General features: G+C 39.9%; 1 protein-coding gene across 3 annotated transcripts in view; it reads right to left on the reverse strand.

Moving 5' to 3' along the window:
- Window positions 1-4,449: 4,449 nt before the first annotated feature.
- SUPT3H (SPT3 homolog, SAGA and STAGA complex component) overlaps window positions 4,450-22,409 on the reverse strand; it is a 316,060-nt gene continuing 298,100 nt past the window's right edge. For all 3 annotated transcript variants that reach the window (XM_014958227.1, XM_014958229.1, XM_014958228.1), the window contains exon 12: window positions 4,450-4,561. In XM_014958227.1, coding sequence (XP_014813713.1) covers window positions 4,520-4,561 — 42 coding nt within the window. In that variant the 3' untranslated portion in view covers window positions 4,450-4,519. The remainder of the gene's footprint in view (window positions 4,562-22,409) is intronic.

Genomic DNA, 22,409 nt, shown 5'->3' on the forward strand with positions numbered 1-22,409 from the left:
GTTTCTGCAGGAGCTCATTTCAGCTGGAAGGTTCTAAAGTGTTGCATCCTGGGCTGGATCCAAGTTGAGTGACTGCATTCTTCCTCCCCGAATTCCTCTTGTAGATCCAGTTGGAGACTGCTTTTTGTCACTTTCTCTTCTAACCTACGGGGCTGGGTTGTGTGCTTTCTGATGGAGGTAGGACCTGCCATTGTCCCTGCAGAGGGAAGGTGCCAGAGAGCTAGAAGCATCAGTCTGGCTTTGGGAAATCCAGGTTTTCTGAACCATCCCAGGTTTCCCAACACGAGGCCAGCCATTTAGCCTTTCCGTGCCCCAAAAGAAATGGAGACATCACCACATTATTATTTCAAAGCGGTGCTGCAGGCATAAATACAGGGAAGACTGTGAGGCACTGTAGATATTACAGTAATCAAAGGCATACAAGTACCAAAGATTGACAGATCACATCTTCACGAAATCAGTAAGAAAATCTGCAAAGCATCTGAAATACAGATGAAATGCAGTCCAGAAATACACAGACATTGGTATAAGACTCTTGTGCCAATATTTCTGTCTGATAGGAATTAAGATGAATTATCAATCACAAATATAGAAGAGAGCTATAAAATGTAAAGTGAAACTGTATTATTATAATTTTAGTTCTTGATTTTCTCTATTTATCTTTCCAGCTCGCTCCCACTACTAATCTATCTTGTTTAGGAAAAATAGTATATAAGTATAGTGGAGCTTGATTACTGAGAATGGCTATTAATGTAGTGTCTCAGAGTGCTCTCTAGACAGTTAAAAGGCTTTTAACAGTAAAATATGAAGGTTTCCTTCAAATTTGCAGTCATCTGCCTTCTAAAAGTTTGTTTCAGTTGCCAACATTTCAGTGATTTATAGAAGTCAAAGTATCTGATTTTTGTCTCCCCGCAGTAGATGAGAGCTATTTTTTCTTATTATTTTGTAAGGCAACGTCATTATCTTAAGCAGGGGGAAAAAAAAAAAAAAGAGCTACATTAAAGATACAGCTTTCAAAATAATTTTTTAAGGCATCTGGCCTTATTTAAACCATCAAATTTACATTCAATTCCTTCAGGGATGGCTCCGTTGCTGTGCGCTGGCTCTGTGCCCTCCGAATAAAGCCTTGGATTTAATGCACGCCACCACCGCCTTTCCCTCGCTGCACCGCCGCGCCGGGGGGATAGAGAGCAGAGGTATAAAAAGCCTGACCTTGGACAAGATGATTCACTTAGGGGGAAAAAAAAATAAAAAATAAAAATAATCCCACCCTATAACTGTGTTAGTTTCAACCAGAGGTTAGACTTGTGACTGATGTCACTATCTATTTATTCTTAAATTATTAGTAGAAGTGTTTATGTACTATGAAACATTCTGTATGAGCGAGAGGGGAAGCTGTAAAACATTTTATGAGGGCTACACACGGCTGATGGCAGAACGTTAATACAATGCTAAGGTTCATCTAAATTCAAGAAGTGCCAGAAAACGCTCCCCTTCACCCCCCCCAGTGAGATCTTCACTTGACAAAGAGAAGTGTCCTCTGAAAATCTGGCCGGGGGGGCAAATTCTGCAAGGTCCTGAGTGTCTCCGGAGAAATATAGAGCACTGTCAGCTTCTCCCCATTTCCAGACGAAGGCAAAAGCCTTTTAAAGGGTTTTATTTTCTCAGAAGAAAGCCTGAGGAAGGACAGGTCAGGAAATGAGACGAAGCCCAATTAGAAATCTGCGTCGTGGCTCCCTCACCTCTGACAATTTTCAAGCTCAGTTATTACTCCTGTTTCATGGATAGCTGGACTGAGAGACCAAAAAACTAAGTAATATCACCACAGAGCAAGGCAGACATTGAATTGTGAGAAAGTCTCATACTCCTTTAAACGTTCTGCAGCCTTATTCCTACTGAAATTGGTTCTGTTTCCCTTCTTCAGGTCACTAATGTTAAATAATCAGCATAACCTGCTTCATCAGTAACCATAAATCCTTGCTAAGAGCCAAAACAATTTGCAAGTTGAAATTACACGAGCGCAAAGCTATTTGTGCGCTGCCATTAATTGAATCTCAAACAGATTTTTATACATATTATAAAGAAAAAAGTTTAAGATAAAATGGGTAGTACCAGATTAAACACACATCTCTGCTTCTGCAGCACGTGAAGTGCAACACGAGTCCTAGTGGTCTCATTTTTGTTTTAAACAGAGTTAAAGAAAGCTCTGGAAATGGGAAAAAAAGCGATTACTTCCCAAAATAAGAATAAACTGGGTTAGTCCAAGATAGGGAGACATAACCTACCTTGTTTTACTCTAAATTCAGCACACTGACTTGTGCAGAGAAGTGAAAGGTTATTATATGGGTTTGCTGGGCAAACCCAGATTTTATAAATAATTGCCTGTCAGCCTGTTCAAGATAGACAAACATACAGCAGACCAACAAAAACATGATCTGTCATATTTCTGAGAGAAATGTATGTTGAGTCTTCATTCTCTGGGACTTTAAGTAGACCAGTAAAAAATAAGTGCCAGTATTTTTCCTGCTTATGCATATTTTAAAATGTAAAAGCTGGGAGAGATACAGCTACGGAAGGAATTTTGATTCCAGTGCCCAATGCCTGAAATGGTTTCTTCTGTCTATATCCCTGAAGATCGAAACCAAATACAATAAATGCTGGTGTCCTTTTAAAAAGTCTGGATGTTTACAGCAAGCATATAATTTTCCATGATTAAGGACGCCAACAAAAATAAGAGTGATGATAAAAAGAAAAGTTTAATCATATATTTCAAGAAGCACAGATGGAACATCAGAAAACTCCCCCCCCCGCCCCGTTTAATACACTGCGTTGTACACATTACTTTTAGTCCTTTACACACAGATTAATTCCAGAAAACAGAAGAGTAAGCAGGTAAAAGAAAAACAAAGCAGTTTATGAATGGCAGTAATATTCGGTGTACAAAGTTGACTTTTACAATATTTTGGTTGTGAAGAGACATTTTTCTGTGTATTTAAAATATATATATTTTTTTTTTTTTAAAAAAAGTTTTTGCAAGCAGGTCCAGGAAAGCAGAGCAACAAACCCACTTACAAACGACCACAAGAGCACACAGTGGGAGTAAAAATTAAGACCTCGCATACTAAGCACAAAGGAGGAGGACGGCTGCACTATATAAAAGTAATATTTTGCTGATCTCCCCTCGATCCCTTGAGTGCTCTGTCTTAATTGGAGGGTTTAAGTTAGATTTCAAGCCTGGGCTGAGAGCGGCTGAAGTAGAGCCACGGGGTTCCACAGGGACACGAGCAGTCCATGCCTGCAGATCCTGATGATGGGCTGAAGCACAAGCCCTTTTCTCTGGTCAAGCATCATCGTGGTTAGCTCTATATTTGTACAGTTTTTATGGGAAGAACTGAATGTGTTTGTGAGGCCAGCAAAGGCTGGAGGAGCAGGGAACGGGAAGAAGCATAGAGGGAGGGACTGAGATTTAAAAAATAAATCTGAAAACAAACAATGTGAATTAAAATATATTTAAAAAAAAAAAAAAAGGAAAGGCAAAAAAGAGCCCGTTTCTTCTTTAACCAAATCCAGCATTAATGCTGCCTTTTTCAACACCAGAGACATTTGCTCCCTGCAGCAAATGCTGAGCAAGTACATAATGTTAAACCTTCTCCTAGAACCACTGACACAGACACAGCTATTTAACTACTTTAGGATATATTTTTATGAATAGGGGCTCAATCCAGTACCAAATCACTTCATAGGCTTTCCTTGATTTCAGAGAGTGATGGCTCGAGCCTCAGATGTAAATATTGAGAGTTTGGGGCTGAGCACTTATTCTATCCTTGGGTCTGCAAAAGCACAGGGCTCTCAATGGTGAAGTAGAGTTTACCTGAACTTTGTTCTGAATAGCCTTGGATCTGAACTTGCAATATTACTCTCATAAAAAAGCCCATTACTGAATTAAATAGCGTAATGCTGTCTGAACACTTAAAAATTAGTTGTGAGAAATCATTGCAAAATAGTGGAAAACAGTGGAAACCGGTTTTTCTTTTTGTAAAAGTCACAAGGAAACCCTACGCAACCTTTACATAACCTAAATAAACCTACATAACTCAGTCTGTCTCTGGCCTCTTTCTGCCCCATCCTGCTTTACAAAACAACATCTCTAGGAGAACGTACAAACTTCCAAAAGCTTAAATAAAAAATGACATCTCATTGCAGAAAGGGGCTGACAGCAGCAAGTCCCCTGCAAACTTCAGCATTGTCTGATCTGCATTCTTGTCCACCTACACCCTATCCCAAACATCCTGCCATTAATTAGCTAAATGTTCCAGCTAGTAAACAAGAATAACGATTGAGGGGGCTGGAAAAAGAGACAGAGCCAGCCAGCAGATAGTCACAACAAACCAGCCCACTCACTGGTACACGGAGACATTGGAGCTTGTATTATTATATTTTTTTTTTTTCTTCCATGGAGGGGAAAAGCAAATCACCTTAATATAACAGTGTCTTTCCTGTTGCTGCAGCCACATCCATGCTAGCAGGCGAGAAAAGTCATCCCATTTCTGCGGTAGGCACTCTGTCAAAGAAAGAGAAAAATCTGTGATGAATTATCACATCAACTGAAACAAGGGAAGAAGGCAGAGAGAAAGGCAAGGCTTTCTTCCTGTTTTGTAGACTATTCTGGCTGCAATCTAATAGTGTGCTTAATCTGAACATTTCTGGTGGGGAAGCTATAAGCAACCGCTCTGTCTATTAAAAAATCAGTGTGGTTAACAAGTGGTTAGTGACTCTATTCCAGGGGAGCGAGAGATATGCAAAAATGTAACATCCTATTTTGTTAATTGCCTGCAAAATAGATGAGGCCAAAAATACACTATTATGCTGAATCTGTTTGTCCTTTATAAGCATGTGTTCTCCATTCACTGTGTTCGAGAATCATTTCTAACCTATCTTAATAGTCTATAAAAAACTGAATAATTACAGTTTCCCAAACCTAATTTTTAGTCTGAGTCTAAAGCTATGTAAACAGACACTGGTAAAATCCCCACCCCCCAAAAACCAAATTAAAGACCCTCTGGTCAGTACAAAATAATTTGATATCCCATATATTGTAACCTGGGATCAAGTGTTTCCAATGGTAAAGCAGCACAAGAGTTAAATAGCATTTGAAAAAAGAATTTTAAAAGACCCTGTGACACTGTCTTACTAAAATAACTTTCATGCATTTTTAACATCTCTTTCTGAATCAATATAGGAAACTATGCCTTTTTACCCCAGGCACACTGGAAATCCTATATTTCAAGGGGATAGTCTCAGTTTTAAAATGTATTGCTTTTTTTGTTTGATATTAATGAGATCTTCAAAAAGGAAAGTAGTTAAAATACTTTTGCTTTATTTGGTTCACCTTCAGCAGTCATTCAGTTTTGAAAAAGAAAATATAGTCGTCTACTTCATTACTGTTAGTGCTTCGTCAGATTTATTTTGTAGCTCTTAAGTTCAAGCACTTAGGAAGTGCCATATATAACTATCATTTTTAGTGGCTCTACCAATTTCCTAATTAATTTCAGCGAGATCAATTTCTCCTCTCTTAAACTAGCATTAGCGGAGTATCATTAAGAGCAAAGGATAACCTCAACCAACTTTGTATATAAATAGTATTTCTACCGAACTGTAAGGAAATGGTTTCAAAAGCAGCAAGCATGTATTCAGAGAGACATTTACAGACACCGAATATGCAAAAGGAAATATGTACAAGATGTTGATTACAGCATCCTTTACATTAACACCACACTTCAATACAGAGATCTAGCAGCATATGCCATTAAAGAGCAGAATATTATCTCTGGGATATATAGCCAGTCATCAGACATGACAGTATCACCGCAAACAAAAAATTAAAAAAAAAATTAAAATAAAAAAAAAATCCCAAGACTCTACAACCAAACACGAAATGCACAAAAACAGGCTAGCCAATAATTTTGAAAGGATCCAATATATTCCCACAACCACAAGCAGAAAGTCCAAGGGAGTTTGGATCTGCAGCTTGCCCAAACCATTATGGCTGGCATTTTGAAGCCGATGCGAAAGTAATGTTTTCAGCTCTTTGACCCTGATATTTTTACAGAGCTTTATAACCCACGTGACAACCTTTAGCACATAAACAAAATATTCAGGGCTATTGTGCAGTTTGCTTGAAGATAAATGAGCCCAAGTACAAAGTTGGATGCACATGAGAGAGAAAAGGTTGAATTTTGCGAAAGGAATTTTGGTTGCAGAGCAAAGTTGGGCTTGGCTGTGCTTACCTGGGAAATAATGAAGTTTAACATTTTCCAACATGGGCAATATTATATGGTTAGTTATATCCCTGAAAAGGTCATTTTAGAAGCAAATTTCAGAGGAGGGAGGATAACACCTTCAGAAAGTTGGACACACCCACCAGTCTATATTTAGCAATATATTATAACTAGTGTGGCTATAGTTAGGATTGAAAACTATTTCCTACTTAACTCCCTGTTTCACATACTTTAAACTTTCTGAAACATTTGCCCTTGGGCTGAAATTTCCTCTGCTTTAATCTCTGCCTGAAGTTCAGTTTCTTTGGAAAGGACCAACGAAATTCCTTCAGCCATTTTTGAAGTTCACCAATAATGAAAACAACACGTTTTTCCTCCCCAAGCCAGAGAAAGTGATTCTGATATATGCATATTTTATTAAGGAATTTAGCCATAAATTGAAGCATTTCACCCAGAAACAATCTTTACCTTCAACCTCAGCTTAAAGCTAACTGTTTTTGAAAATCAGTATTTCAGAGGAGGAAGTTTGATTCATCCCATTCCATAACAACATAACACTTCGTTCTTATTTTGATACAGTACTAGATAATAAAGGTTAACCTCCAACATGCTTTTATGCATAGCAAAACTATTTTACAGTCATCCCATAGTTCTGAATTACACCATATATCTCTAAGATACATACAGCTGAATTTGTGAGGCTAAAAGACGTATCTTTACATGCCAAGAACTGTGAAGAGAAACAGCAAGACATTTTTTATAAAACTTGCATGAGTATGTGCCCTTGTAAACAAGAGTTTATATGTATGTGGTGGTCATTTAATGTGGTTTGATATAATGCAAAGGGTTTGGATGACACTTTTGGGTGCTTTATACCACTTTAGCGGTATCCATTTTTTTAAAAAAAATATGATTATTTGCCTCAGAATCAGAGATAGAGGACGATGCAGTCCCTTGATGTGGGATTAAAATGGCAAGCCATAGCTGAATCTATTTTGCTGGATACATCTTGCTAGAGCCCAATGTCAGGAGACAACATAAGCCCATGGTCTCTCCTGGAGACTTTTGGGAAGTGTCTATTGCATCCAAATATTTTGTGTGCTTTCTCTAAACATTTACTGTCTACCAGCCTGTGCTCTGATTTCTCCTGCTGTGGGCTGACTTTTTGCCATGGCTGAAGGCCCATCAGCCTGTTATCATACCCACGATGTGCACTGGTGGCCAAGGGACCACCTTTTAGACATGGGAAACCACCTAGCTTGGCACAAATTACACAGTTCACCTTGCCAGAACGGATTTCATGCTCTGAAAGTTGATACAACCCTATTTGGCCAATCTAGCTCTCTCACAGAAACTCTTCTTGCTCCTTGCTATAATATGTCAAGATTTCACATCCCCTTCTCTGACCTCATTAAAGGTGAGAGGACAGATTGCTGCCACCCACGACGAGAGGCTAAGCAGGCTGGACCAAAGAGAAAGCAGAAACATGACCTTCACCTTGCCCAGCCCACTCTTGCCACTTGCACCCATTTAGGGGATGATGATTTTGCTGCTTAGTCCTCGGCTGCCCAGTCCTGACCCCAGCCCATCTAGGCACCAAGTCAAGAACCTTCTTGTGGCTTCTCAGGCATCGTCTATTTGTCTACAGTGGAGGAACCCTACCTTGAAAATGTTGCTCCGTCAAGTTATCAAAGCACACTGGATTCTGATATGAAGATCTTACCTGGGAGTGCTATCATTATTTAATAAATGAAGGCAGTTTTTTTCCCCCAGCAGTCTGAAAGGAGGTACAATGAAGCAGAAAAGATGAGCAGTGTTCACTGCTGTCAGTCACCTAAAGGCAAGACCATGCTTTGCCCTTATTTTGGTAAAAGAAGGGAAAACTAACAGCTTAAAAAGGCAAGCTGGAACAAGAGGCCTTGGTCAAGTAAGTCCTCAAATTTAACGAAAAATCATCCATTTTCTACTTTCTTTTTTGGTCCCATGTCTTTCCTGTACTGGTAGCTTGAGGTAGCTCCACAAAGAACTGCTCCATGAAGAGGGCAGCAAAAATCCCATCCCCACAGTAGGTCACATGAAATGGAACAGTTTGCTGAAGAGTTCATAGGACCAACTTAGGGGCAGATAATCGTGTTTATTTACACAAGATATACTGAAGCTGTGAGTTACAGAAACAAGTCCCAGCCAAAACTGAAGACACGAGTACTCCTCAACTAGGTAACATACGAGATTAGGAAACTAAGACTTCTGAACAGGCACCTTTGCTAGAAATGGTTTCCAATTAACAGTTTACACTAGTGCATAACTTCACAGCTGTAGCATGATGAGAAAGACCAATTTTGGCAAGAGAAAGAAACAGCTGTGATTTTTGAGTGGGCTGACACTTAATTCTTATTTGGGATAAAATTTGGAAAGTCTAGGGTAAAACATCTCCAGCGGGCATCCTAGACACTAAAGTTTATTGGGCCAAATCCTCCGTTGGTTTAAGTCTGCAGTTCTGCTCGCATTAAAAGTAAGGCACAATGTCATACCACAGGTCTGTTGTATCACTTAAAGATGATAAATCCTGAATCATAGGTCCTGTATAAGCAAGTTACAAAACAGCATTTTTAAAAGTTGAAGTCTGCCTTTCTTGGTGTCCTCTTGTATGTGTGTGGGCAAGTGGTTTAATTACAATGCAAAAAGTGGAATGGGAGACAGAGACATCAAAATCAAAGAGCAAGTCCTGGCTGAACTTCATTAGCAAACATAAATACAAATAGGCACATCTTGTTTGTGACATGCCACGGTCCTTCCCTCCTTTGGTAATTTTACTCTATTCTCTGATATTTGCATAAATGTAAATCGAACCATATGACTTGAACAGGCTTATGATAGGGGAATCATATGCAAAACTTCTTTTCATTAAATAATTCTCTTCATGCAGTCTTACAATGTTATTGTGAAAATCAAGGAGGATTGGATCTCAGACAGTGAAAGCCTTTATTTAAGAACAGTGGAGGGAGCCCTGCCCTTTAAATAAGAGACATTCTTGGATCAGACACTGGCTGGCAGGATGGAAAAAAGGATGTAGCATTAACTTTCATTCCATTCCAAATAACCTGGAACCCATAAAACACAAAGATTCACTAATTTTAAATCTGCTCCTTTTCTCCCTGTGTCTTCTTTCCATTTTATTTGGGGAATGCTAACTTTGAAATTTCATTAGCCCTCCCTAATATCAAACAAGTCATCCTGGACAGATTCATAGCTCTTTGTACATAAAAACATCTACATTAAAACCCTTGTGATTAAAAGGTTACTCCTCTAATTTTTCCCAGCCTGCATAGAGAAACCACATGCAAAGAAGTGTCAGCTTATTTAGAGATTAAAATAATAATTAGTTTAGGAGGCAAAGTATAAGCAACATTGTTTAAAAAAGAAAATCCATATGTTGTTTAGAATTAGTTGCTTCTGTTTAAGTTTAAATAAATTTGTGTGTATATAAACTCTCCTTATTAAAAGTGCATACTTGCTACAAAAGAAATATAATGGATAATTCTCTCTCCAATTTGAAACAATAGCACTGAAGGCTCTAATTCTACAAACCAATCTTTTATCAGTAGCCAAAGCACAGATGTCTGATATTACTCAGAGGGTGAGGGAATGTTTTCTGTATATAATGCCTAGTACATGGTCAAAACCAAACAAATCCCAAATATCTATCTATGAACACCATATATAATACCTAGTACATGGTCAACAATGAACAACAAATCCCAAATATCTATCTATGAACACCCAGGTGTAGTAGATGATGAACTTGGAGGGTGCTCCAGATGATCTCCCCTGCTGAATTAATGAAATCTCATGGATGGGTGCTCCGGATTATTTCCCCTGCTGAATTAATGAAATCTCATGGATTTCATTTATGATGGAGCCATACTGAGGTGCTGAAAGCTACAGCATCCACTTATCCATACAGTGATGGTCCCTCTGGAAGCACAACTGCATTTGTGCTAAAGCTAGCCCCCAGGAAGCCACAGTTAAGTGTAAGAAACACCAGCAAAACAACTTTATTCCTCAGGTCTGTTCCCTGAGGCTTCAGCCATGCAGTGAGACACCAGCAACAGCCACGGCTTCCACGCCGTGAGTACCTGCCCTCCAGGAAGGGGGTCGAGACCACCAGCACACTTCATGTAGGTGACCACCAACATCACGTACTGATAAAAGCACTGCCTCAGTAAACCACCCTTCAGTAGCTTGTAACAAAATGCTTTCCAGCAACGTCAGTTCTGGGCTTGGGTTTACCTTTTATCTGCCAACGGCGTAAACTTTTTCAATAATCACATAAAACCATGGTGCTGTGTCCAGCAACAGGATATATCCAGGATCTATGGTCCAAATCTGTTAAAAAACATAGTCTAGGTCTCAACTACCCAACTTTTTATTGTTGCCCTCTGCTACATCGTCCAAATCTGTTAAAGAACATAGTCTAGATCTCAGCTACCCAACTTTTTATTGTTGCCCTCTGCTACTGGGAATAATGACATTGCCAAGGCTGATGGAAACGTAGGATCTCTGAAAAACAAGGACCAAATGGATTTCTCAGGCACCTCATGCAATGTCACCAGTGGAAGGAGAACAAGAGGTAGGGCTTGTACTGCTGTCCTTCAGCTCATTTGGCCAAATTTGCGATGCTGCAGTTAACTAGAAAATGCTATTCTCAGGGCTGGGCTGGTATTATAAGAAAGAAAAACAAGGCCAAGGGATCATGGCTTCTGTTGCAGCAAGAACTGGGGTGTGGGAGTGGGGTACCAACATCTGCCAAAAGAAAAAGAGAAGAAAATTGGTAGGGAGAGAGAGATCATTTTAAGTTTCTCAGAGGGTACTGTAAACAGTGAAAGGAGGAAAAAAATGGAACTATAAAACAATACTTGGCAGCCAGCTTTGCAAAACAAACATATTTTCGCAAAGTTCTTCCCATCACTGCCACCAACTTTAATGGGCTTTATTTGTCTGAGAGCAAGAAACCCTTTTTAATTGTCAGAGAAAAGGCGACGCTGCTTAGCACACTGATAGAAATTCCTCTTCTGAGCCCTGCTTCAACCGCACGCTGCTCTCCGGTCACAGTCAGAGGGAGGAATTCCTTCCCCCAGGCTGCACATCTGATGGAGCTGGGCTCCATCACCACCCTTCCCTGGACCAAGGGAACAGGCTGCTCCTCCTGAGGAGCAAGCCAAAATCCAGCAAACTATTATTGCCATGGGTCTAAAGGCCCACAACTGTCTGTCCATGACACGCTACTGGCAAAGCACCCAGCAGGTCTCCACGAGGCACCAGAGCTTGATGGATACGACCTGTTGGACCCCAGCATGATTTGGAAGGCTTAATCCCCCCGCCACAATGGAAATGTGGTGGTTCCTGAGGATTCCTGATCTCCTCACGAGCATCACAATTAGTTCACTAATAATTTTTACCGTCTTAAAAGTCTAAGTGGTCAAAATGCATCAAGCTGCTCAGAGGCCAACGTCTCCTCTTCTGACGTGTCTCGACTCGCTGCTTTAGCTGTACGGCAGCAAAAATGTATGCGGGCAACTTTATTATGTCTGAGAATGAAGTTAAAGCTGGAAGCCTTGAGACATACAAAGAAAAGACCTTAGGTCTGGTTAGATACCGAAACCTCTGGTTTATGACTCAGGGCACTGCACAGTCACAGCACTCCCATGTGAAAATACACCACTAATAACAAAAACTCCTTCAACCTGAGAGAAATTCAGCATGAAATAACCTGGGTGGCTCCCTCTCTCCAACTTTTTTTTTTTTTTTTCCACTTTTTAAGGTTTCCTTCTACTGCTGTAGAGGCTCAATTTTTATTTATTTTTTTTTTTTCTGCAGGAAGTAACAGAAGAGGTTAAATTGCCTCTCCATGTCACTACTGCTAACGAGCTCTCAGCATATGATTTTTAGGCAATTTATTTGGAAACAATATGGTGTGGTACAGTCGTCTGCATACAAGGGCAGGAGCCAGGGCTGGGCTCTGCTCCCAGCTCTGACACTTACTTGCTGTGTGGCCTCAGACAAACCACTTAATGTCTCTGTGTTTCAATTTCCCCTGCCTTTGAAACAGAAATACTATCGCTCACTGAAAACCCTTTTTGAGGACTGCTTGATTACAGAGCTAATACACGGCGTTTTTGAAAACACTGTATGCTGTTCCATAATTATTATTTTCATTACATTATATCTCCCATTGTAATGGCTAAAATAGCAGATGTACAGGAATGGATGCTGAAATGGGCAGTTATTGGATAGGAGTGGGTATTACTTTTAAATAAATTAAATCATTTGGGCAAAACGAGAGTTCACCTACATTCCTTCCTTGAAACTGTGGAAAGGGAGGATATAATGCCATTTTGCAACATCCTTCTCTCCCCCCCACCCCCTGAAAACATCCTGTGAGTGCTCTCTGCAGCAGGCAGGGCGTCTCTCTTCTCCCTTTGATTCGGCAAAGCGTTTTTCACCGGGGAAAGGAGAGCCCAAGCGAGGAGGCAGGGCAGAGAGTCAGACTGTAAACAGAGGGAATTTTCTCAGGCTCTTTGCTGGTGGTGGGCATCGGGGTGAGGCCACTTCTCGCCACGCTCCCCACTGGCGGATGCACTCCCGAGCAGTGGGAGGTAAGAGGAATTAAGGTAACGCATCGGTGGTTGCCAGTGGAGGAGATGGGAAGGAAAAAAAAAAAATAAAATAAAATAATGAAAAGCATTTTTTAAAAAAAAAAAAAGCAAAAGAAATATACTATTTCAATCAAAGTCTGAAATTTGTAGAAGCGGTTTTGGTCTCAATATAGAAAAAATATTTATCCAAGAAACTCCTACTCGGGTGCGAACATCCTACTTCTAGTGGGATTTTGTTTGGCAAAGCGCTGTGAAAGAGTGGAAGCTAATACAGAGCATGTCTATAAACAAATATATTTATTTAGTACAGATTGACACATTCACTAGAGTATTTCAGTGATTACACGTGTAAAACTATTTCCTATAGTGGTTTCCTTTTGTGATTCTGCTAATTTATTCAATCCACCCCGTTTTCATGCATTGAATGTTACGAGCCATTTCAGCCACCCAGACTGAAATGCGCTTTTGGAGACTCCATGCCTGTTTTTTCATTTCATCATCTACACATAATTATTTGGTGATATTAGGAATTTGAGCTCAAATGGAAGCCAACCAACATTTTAATAGCTTAAAAATCATACAAAATGAAGTCTGCCCTGAGGTTAATGAATAAGAGCCAAATCTTGAGGCTCTCACTCAGTTTTTACTCATTCCTTATCCAGGCTAAAGTTGAATCAATTGTAGTTGGGACTGATTAAAAACAGAAGAACATATATTTGGACCTTTCTCTCAGGTAAAACTGAATAAATTACCTAGGATTAGGCTGCAGAATGGCATCCAATCGATCTTTCACGTGTATTTCTGCAACACGCTGGAGAAAAAATCCAAGTGCTTCAGCAGTTTAACCAGTTAAAACAATATTTTAGCAGCAGAATAAATTATTACACACTAGCAGGTTTTATGACATTTATATTAGAAATAACCCTGAATCAAAATACGTTTTCTGGTCCCTCCTGAACTTCTGAAGACCAGGATCAAATCCAAACTTAAAAAATGGTCCACAGAGTATGAAAGCCACATGCCCTTATCCTTCAAAACAAAGCTCCACCCCTAATTTGAACTTTAATCCAGGCATATATTGATACAGCTATTTGGGTTTTGATGACGGGAAGCATTTATAATTTAGGCAATTAAAGGTTACTCTTTAATTATATGCAAGATGTCCTAGACCGTTTTGTAAAGAATGCAATGTGCCTGTAAAAAATATGAAGCAGAGCAGTTAATTCCTTTGAACAGTTAACACTTTACTTGTAATTGGTGATAATCACAGGAAGATGCTCCTCCCTTAAATAACAACCCAGTCTAGTATTGCCCAGCCATGTCGAAGTAATGACACATTTATCCCATTCAAGCCAGACCTAAGCAGGAGGATGTGGAAAAGAGAGCAGTATGAAGAACAGATTTCTTCAGTACATGCAAAGCAAATAAGAGAAGGAAAAAAAAAAAAAAAAATAAAATCGCTAACAGGAATGATCTGGTCATCTGTGAACAATACCAGATCCCCTGACTGGGTCTGTGTGACAGTGGCCCTGCTCACTATCTCCCAGCAGCCTGCAATTAGGGTCTCAATGCTGAAACATGCCAAGCACATTAAGAGCTCGACTGTGGGTGGCTTCATTTGTAAACGAGCGAGTAGGAGGACGTGAAGAGGGCAATCTCCTCCTCATCACCACCCCTGCTGCAGGGACTGGTCCTGCTGCCCCAAACCATCCCCCAGAGACAAGTGAACCTGGGTCTCTCCCCATCAGTTCTTCACTTGCAGGACAGACAGACTCCTTCACGTACTTAGATAAGGGGCTAAGAGCACTGACAGAGCTAGTGGGACACTGGCCAGCATGCTGAGACTGCTCAGAGCCTTTGTAGGCTCCCACATGAGGCAGCTTGTACATAAAAGAGCCCTTGTTGCACCTTCAAAGAGCTTCTGGCAAGTTATGAGCTGCAAAGACGCACCACGAAACTTGGGTTCCCAATGAAGGCCAGGCTTTTTTTTTTTACATTCTACTTTTTAAATGACATTATACACACATTCGTATGTTGGGAAAGCTGGTTCACGAGGAAAGATGAACTTCTAGTCTCTCTAACGTGTGGCTCAAGTTATCTATAACCTTTCCAAATCTCTTTCTGTCCATCCATTCCTTACCTGCCTAACGTCTTGGCAAAATGGGCCAAACCAGAGACACTGGATGGTTGCTGAGAACAGCAGAATTCCAAAATGCTCTTTCTAGAATTGACTAAAAATTCCTTTTGGTTGTTTCTGATTGATCTGTCTGTGGAGGGGGCAATAACATATACTTTGTGAAGAAAATGAAATAACGAAGCGGACTCCGAACTTTCATACTATGCCCCTTCTCTGTAGACCCACTTACACACATTAGTTGCTGCAGCACACTTTGATTAAATGAAACATATTCTGAAATTGTAGGAGAGACCAATGCCATTAACCATATCTCAGCCGTCTCACCCATCACATGAAACCCACTTTTTTTCAGTACCACATCTTGTCTTTTGTATCTAGTTTTACAGAAGACATACATTTATATGCACATCTATAAAACTGATACTTGTCTGAAAACCAACTGGCCAGGCCATGAGATTCTCCTGGCTGATTGCCATTGTTCAGTCATTAAATATAGGCTTACGAACAGAGAGATGGATTACCCGTTTGTAACTCCATCAAGGGCTTTTCATGATATCACAGCCCATATTTTTTTAATAACATTGAGGAATATTTAAATCCTGTATGAAAGTTTGGTTGTTTTTTTTTTTTTTTTTTTTTTTTCTTCATAAGTACTTCTTTGATGTTGGAACGTTTTGATTTGTGTGCGTGCTGACACCAGAACAGCTCGATTACTGCATGTTCATTTATCAAAGAGCGCGGGGTCGATCCCGTTCGGATGCACAGTTATTGCATCAAATAGACAACATGCGCTAATCCTGCTGACACCAACACCCCCACTTCCGGGGGCTGGAAATACAAGAGCAGTAAATAATTACCGTAAATGAAGAGTTAGTTAGGTCTCATTAAAAGTTATTGTTACTAAAGCAATAAAAGAGTTTATATTAAAAAAAAAAAATAAAGCAGGAAGGGTGGTGGGGGAGTTACTGAGCCCCAAACCTAGAACACATTGCAGTTCCTGGTCTTAAAGCTAATGGGACCCAGTGGATCCCGGCTCCAGCAAAGAGAGAGTGTGTTGTCTCACTCACATTATTTATTGTGATGGTGTAACTCCCTTTTTCTTTGTTTTCTCCTCTTCCCCCCCAGCAGAATGGCTGGTGGTAAGATGGGAATGTCAAATCCAGGTTTTCGGCTCCCCAGTAGCTCTGAATTTCCTAGCTTTTGTGGACTGAAATCAGACTCTTTAACGTCACTTATGTGCATTTTGTTTTGGGTAATTGACATTAATTTTTAGGTTGCATCACTGACATCAATCAGTGCTGTTCTCTGAGGACTAGAGTTAAGGGGCCACAATAAAAGGGCATGATATTCTTTCTTTTGTTTTATTTTTGGAGCACTTTGGCTACTCTATACTTTTCCAGTTGATGTTACATTCTTTCTGTGTGAGACAGTGTAAAATGTTACTGCCTGTCTCATTTTAAAAAATACTTTGGTATTACGGTAAACGGCTCTAGAGGCTGGGACAGTAAACCCTGGTAAAAATTCAAGTTGATACCTTTTGTCTGTGTAGAACTTTGAAGAAACTACGAAACAGCAACACATTTCTTTAGAGAGAGTTGTGTTGCCCGTTACAGATGTTTTCCATATGGCAAGTGGAAGGTTGGACCCTTCCCCCTCCACTCATCAGTGTTCTCACATCGTAGAGGCATCTACAAAGACAACACGGCTGTAAATGATACTGCACAGAAGCCTCCATCAGCACGTACTGTAAATGAACAAGCTGATTTTCATTGTACAGGGCAGGGATATGCACCTTTGTAGCCCATTTATGGTGAGGATTTTGACTCTTCAGCTTCCCTTTTCACCAGTGTGCTGCACAAAAACTCTGGGGTAAGCGGTCAAGAGAAGCCAGACAAGGCTTCAGGTGCTAAAATGATGAAATGGAAAAAAATAGATTAAATTAGTAGACATTACTGCAGATTATCATGCTGCATCAGCTGGTGGGTTCAGCACCACCTCCCTCAAATCCTTATGGGTGGGAAAGAAAATTCTCACACAAGATCATGATTTTAAGGGTAGAAGAATATGAGGCACCTCAATGGGTTTTAAGACCTATTTTTTTAGACATTGGTACATATTCCTATACATCTTTGTAAGAGAGAATATCTGAGTGAAGAACTGACCTGTTGCCCATATTTTGTGTTGCTCTTACCCACAGATAATAACAGCTGTAATTGAAATGGACTTAGATGCACAGCTGGACTTTTAAGAGAGCAGAGTTGTATTTCCAAATGCTCAGCACCTGTAACGGGAATCACGTCTTCAAAAGATCTTAGAGCTCCAAAGCACCATTTTGTCAAGTTCACAGCCTGGTTCAAAAAAATTCACCACCCTTGGTGGTGATGCCCTTGTTTTTGGATGCCAGAGCTTTTCTAACACTTGAATCTTGAATGCAGGTGTGACTTTTTAAAAGTTCAATGTGTAACGGAGGCATTTCCTCATCTCAGCCACTCCTTTCCCAAAACACATCATTGTCTTATCTCAAAAGCAGTAAACTTCAGAATATAAAAGAACCCAAATAAACACAGAATTAAAAAAAAAAACCACCCACTTTTTTTGCTTATTTCCGTACACCTTTCATTTTAAACAAGGCATGGAAACATCTATGTTAGTCTATATTTAATTTGTAACTCGGCCATTACGTTTCTTCCTTCTAGCCAATATTGTAACATATGTGGATACCAGTTTGTATATTTTGCCATTAGTTATTGTATATTACTGCATAATAGCAATATAATCTCTAACATTTCCACAAAATAAACTCTGATGTTGAGATCTTAGCTATTTCAGTCCTGGCTTTTTCACCAGGAGCTATGTGGCTAAAACTTTACGTGGGCTCAGAAATAAACCTTAAATAATAATCTATTTAAACTTTTCTTCTTTCTTTGTGGCTTTTTTATTCTTATTTCTTTCTCAGTATTCTAAAATGTGCACCACTGTTGACTAATTTCTTAGAATATACAAGATATTCCCCAATAACATGGAATCTTTTAATTTTCTTCTTTCAACGTGTTTTGGGCTCTGTTGGACTGCATTAGCAGTCGTTGCAGAAACTACAGAAAATGGATCTACTCCTTACAGTAGTTGTAGGACAGAAGAGTTTTGCCAATACCGAAGGGGGCACTGGGCCTGGAAGAGAAATTCAGTGTTTGTGTATAGGAGGAGGATCATAAATGCCAATTTGGAGTACCCAGGGCACAGAGCCCTCAAAAGCCTGAGGGAGTTGTCATATTTCCTACAAGCTTAAGTTCAGTCTTGGATATGAAATACAAACGAAGAATGAAGAAAGAGGGTGAGGAAAAAAAAAAAGGGTGCATGACACCGTTGTGTCTAATAAAAGCATATTTTTTCCTAGTCCATTGAGGAAATTGCTCAAAACCAGTTCACTTTTGTGGAAGTGTTCCCCCTGTGAAAGGCTGGGGCTTCTGCCCCAGAAATGGTGGCCCGAAGTCTGCCCTGCTCTGAGACTGGATGAACTCACAAGCTGTCATTTCTAGCAAGCTTCTATTTTTCCTTGATAAATTGCTGTCGCTTAATTGCTGTAATATTTCCTGCCTTTGTCTTTAGCTGTGCGTGAGTCAACTGAAAATGCATGGCAAAGTCTCACATAGCTCCTAGCAAATGCAGAGATATCATCAGCAGAGGGTGTTTTGGGGTGACATTTATTCCTTAAGGGGAGTTGTTGATGGGGTCAACCGTTGGTCCTGGCCCTCTGTTGGGGAATGAAATACATCCATTCCCAAGGAAACAACCTTTTTTTGCTATCTTACATGTTGTTCTTCTGACAGGTGTCACAGAGAACAAAACTGGGGACAAAATATAAGCATGTCCACACTGGACAATAGAACACCTTGGTCCTGAACTGGAAGAGAATACAGCAAGGGCTGTTGCTGATTCAACTTTGGCTTTTGAAGCAAGCAGCCAACACGCCAAAGGGGGTGGCATTTTTCTCTTGTGGGCAAATTTTAATCAGGCACTAGGCAGAGTCAACCAACTAATTACTCACAGGCCACTTGCCCAGTATGAAAAGGGAACAATTTTCAATCTTTGACAGATTGGATTTGAACAGGCAACACAAGTGAAAGCATCCATTGTCCATTATCCAGTCCAGCCCTGAAACTTCCAATTTCTCAGTTACCATGTAGCCTGTTCAGAAAAGGTTTGTCAGGCAACGGCCTTTCTAAACAAATTACATCAAAATTCCTTACACTATGCCACACACTCAACTTGCCTTTCCAAAAAGAGCCACATAATAAGTTTCTAACAAGGACACTGGTTATTAAAGCACTCTAGATTTTCTAGGTCAAAGAGGTGAAAGGCAAAGTCAAAATAACTGAAATAAAATATTCTATAAATCATGTGTATTTACTTACAAATACCAAAAAGCAAGATATGAAGAGACCTGCTGCTATACTAACCAAAATTCAGCTAACTATTTTGAATTACCATCTTCTTGATGAAAGCAAGATTTAAGGCGCCAGAGCTGGCTTTTGGTTTTCAAAACCAAACAGAGCTCAGTAGAAGCTGGATCCTTCTTTCTTTTCCCACTCCTTCCTCCAAAATGTGCAAGACAGACATGGCAAAGAAATACACTGGTAATGCATGTTGTTCCTTTTTCTACAACTAAAGGCCAAAAGTAGATAACCTTTTTTTGACATACACGCTTGCTTAGGTAACCCAGGGATCTCAACTGAGAAGTGTAAAATTTCTTAATGCATTTACAACGAGGATATTTTTTTTTTAAATTGCCATCTGCACCTCCTACTTCCTAGAAACCTTAAGATCTGAGATTTCTGAAAAGAACACTGTATCATTTCAGTATATTTTGAGACACGCTTTTTCACAGTGCTGCATCTTTGTACTAGTAGATAGGAAGAGAAAAACATATTTTTGCTGCAGTTTTCTTCTTTAGGAGACAATCCTTACCTTTCTACTTCTCAAATGTGTTCAAACCAATACTTTCTGTGAAGATTAGAGCAGTTTATCAATTTTTCAAGGAATATGCGTTGTTGAGAATACAGTTAAAAACATCTCCCATTTCCTAATTTTCCAAGGTTCTATCTGTAATGATGATTTTGCAGGGATTGGATGAAACTCATTGAGAACAGATGTGTACTTAGTTAATAAATTTTTGATTTAAAGAAGAAAAGAAAAAAAAAAAAAGAAGAGTGAGACTGAGGGTCTAAAATGGATGCAAAGGAGCTGCAACCTACCTTTTAATAAGGGGCACGGACCAGCCCAGTACAAGTGAAAGAGTGAAGTGAGAAGGAAGTGGCTGAGAACAGCAGTGGATGTTCTCATTCAAGAGAGACTCAGAGCAGTCTCTGTTGGTGGGCTCCACGGACCCCCAGATGTAATCCTGCCCCCACCCCACACTTCCTGGCAAAAAAAAAAAGAAAAAAAAAAAGAAAAAAAGAAAACAGTTGGGGTGGGCTGTGGTACCACTTGTCTTCCTCCTGGGTGAATCCAGAGGAGGAAGGGATCAGGATAAATTATAGGTCCCTGCAAAAGTTCTGTGTGTTTATGATCACGCCATCTGGAAACAGTGGTAACTGCACTATTAATGGGGGCGTTACTACAGAAGATCTGCCGGGTCTATTAAAACCAGCCATGCTGTGTGCTGGCTCAGGAGACGTGTTTGCTCTAATTTCCTCCCTGACATTTCATTCCTAAAGCTGTCAATAACCCGTTAACCTTCCTGGCACTGAAACTCTAAAATGAAGTCCCATTTCAGCTCTGATTTTGAATCTGAATTGTGATAAGCAACACCAAAGGCTAAGTTTACAATACACAGTTGCCCTAATCTAAATCACGCTATAGGCAGTGGGGTTTTTCTCCTTGCTTACACAAAGCTCTTTGCATCATAAACCAGGATACAATGATGCTGTTATGTGATATCCTAAAATTAATTTGTTGATTTGATGGCAGAATAGCAAATGTTCTTTACTGGTAACTGACAGCTTGATCCCGCATTTTTCAATGGCCAGAAGTGTTGGGTAATGAGGGGGATTGCTCACTTTCGTACAGTTTAAAGCCAGAAGGGAAAATTAGATCATCTAGTCTGACCTCCTGCGCACCACAGACCACAGAATTTCAGCCAGTTGCCCCTATTTTGGGCCAGTAACCAGTTTAACAAAAGCATATTTTCCAGAAATTCATTTGACCTCCATTTGGAGTCATCAAGAACTAGACAATGTAGAAGTTCATTTGGTAGTTTGTTCCACTGTAAATTTCCTTGTGCCTTATTTCTAACTTGAATTTCTCTGGTATTACTTTTCTACATAAATACAAGTTATAAGGACAGCAATTATGACTGTCTCCACAATAATGGTAACATTAATGTGAAAAGAACACGTCCAGTCGGGATGTTAAGAAGCCTTTTGGCCACATGCACAGAAATATTTAAGCACTGGTTGATCCAGATAAGCCCATTACTGGATTTACAGAGATGTCTGAGTCAGGTACAATAGGATACATCTATGGAAGCGTTTTCGTTTGGATCAGGGGCGCGGTTTTGAAACAAATCTCCTGTTCATCCCCACTTACTGCGCATCGGTTTGCACCGTGGCATGATTTCAGAGCACGCTTAACTGGACTCTTTTTGGATAAAACCAAATCAAAAGATGCACTCCAACCACTAACAGGCATTCAGTCAACGGGGCCAGACTAGACCTAGTGCTAGAGCGAAAGCAAACCCCACCAAAATGCTCATCACGGGCATGTCGGGTCAGCACCAACCATTTGTCTTCTACACATCTGCTCCAGTTTGCACTGCTGGCAAGACAGTCACAGCCCAATTCTCCCTGACTTCAAAAAACCTTGTGCCAGCAGCAGCAGAGAATAGAAAGTCACGATTTAGCAAATCATTTCAGGAGAGCAGTAATTGGAGGAATTAATTTAGTTGAACAATAGCGGGTATTAATCCATAATCCAAAGAACAATGGCAATGATCAGAAGGTAATACAGACAAGAGAGTTCCTTTTTCTCAGTGGAATCCTTACATTTAGTAAATAACAAATATTGTAGATTAATTCACCTGGCTTATCCTGAAAAAAACCAACTCAGAAACAAAGGGGTTCTAGGAGAACTGCCAGGAAAAGATAAGGGAGACACTGACATGGAAAAAGGACAACAAATCCAACCTAATAAATAACAGCATTCAAGATTCAGAAATAGGTATTCCACAAAATTTTAGAGACAGCTAGGATAGTTGGTTTAATTCTTTTTTTCCAGTCAATGACATTTACTATACCATGCAAGGGAAAAAGAATAGGAATAGATCTTCAGAACTTGCATCCA

Source organism: Calidris pugnax, unplaced genomic scaffold, assembly GCF_001431845.1.
Source record: "Calidris pugnax isolate Ruff unplaced genomic scaffold, ASM143184v1 scaffold276, whole genome shotgun sequence".
NCBI lineage: Eukaryota > Metazoa > Chordata > Aves > Charadriiformes > Scolopacidae > Calidris > Calidris pugnax.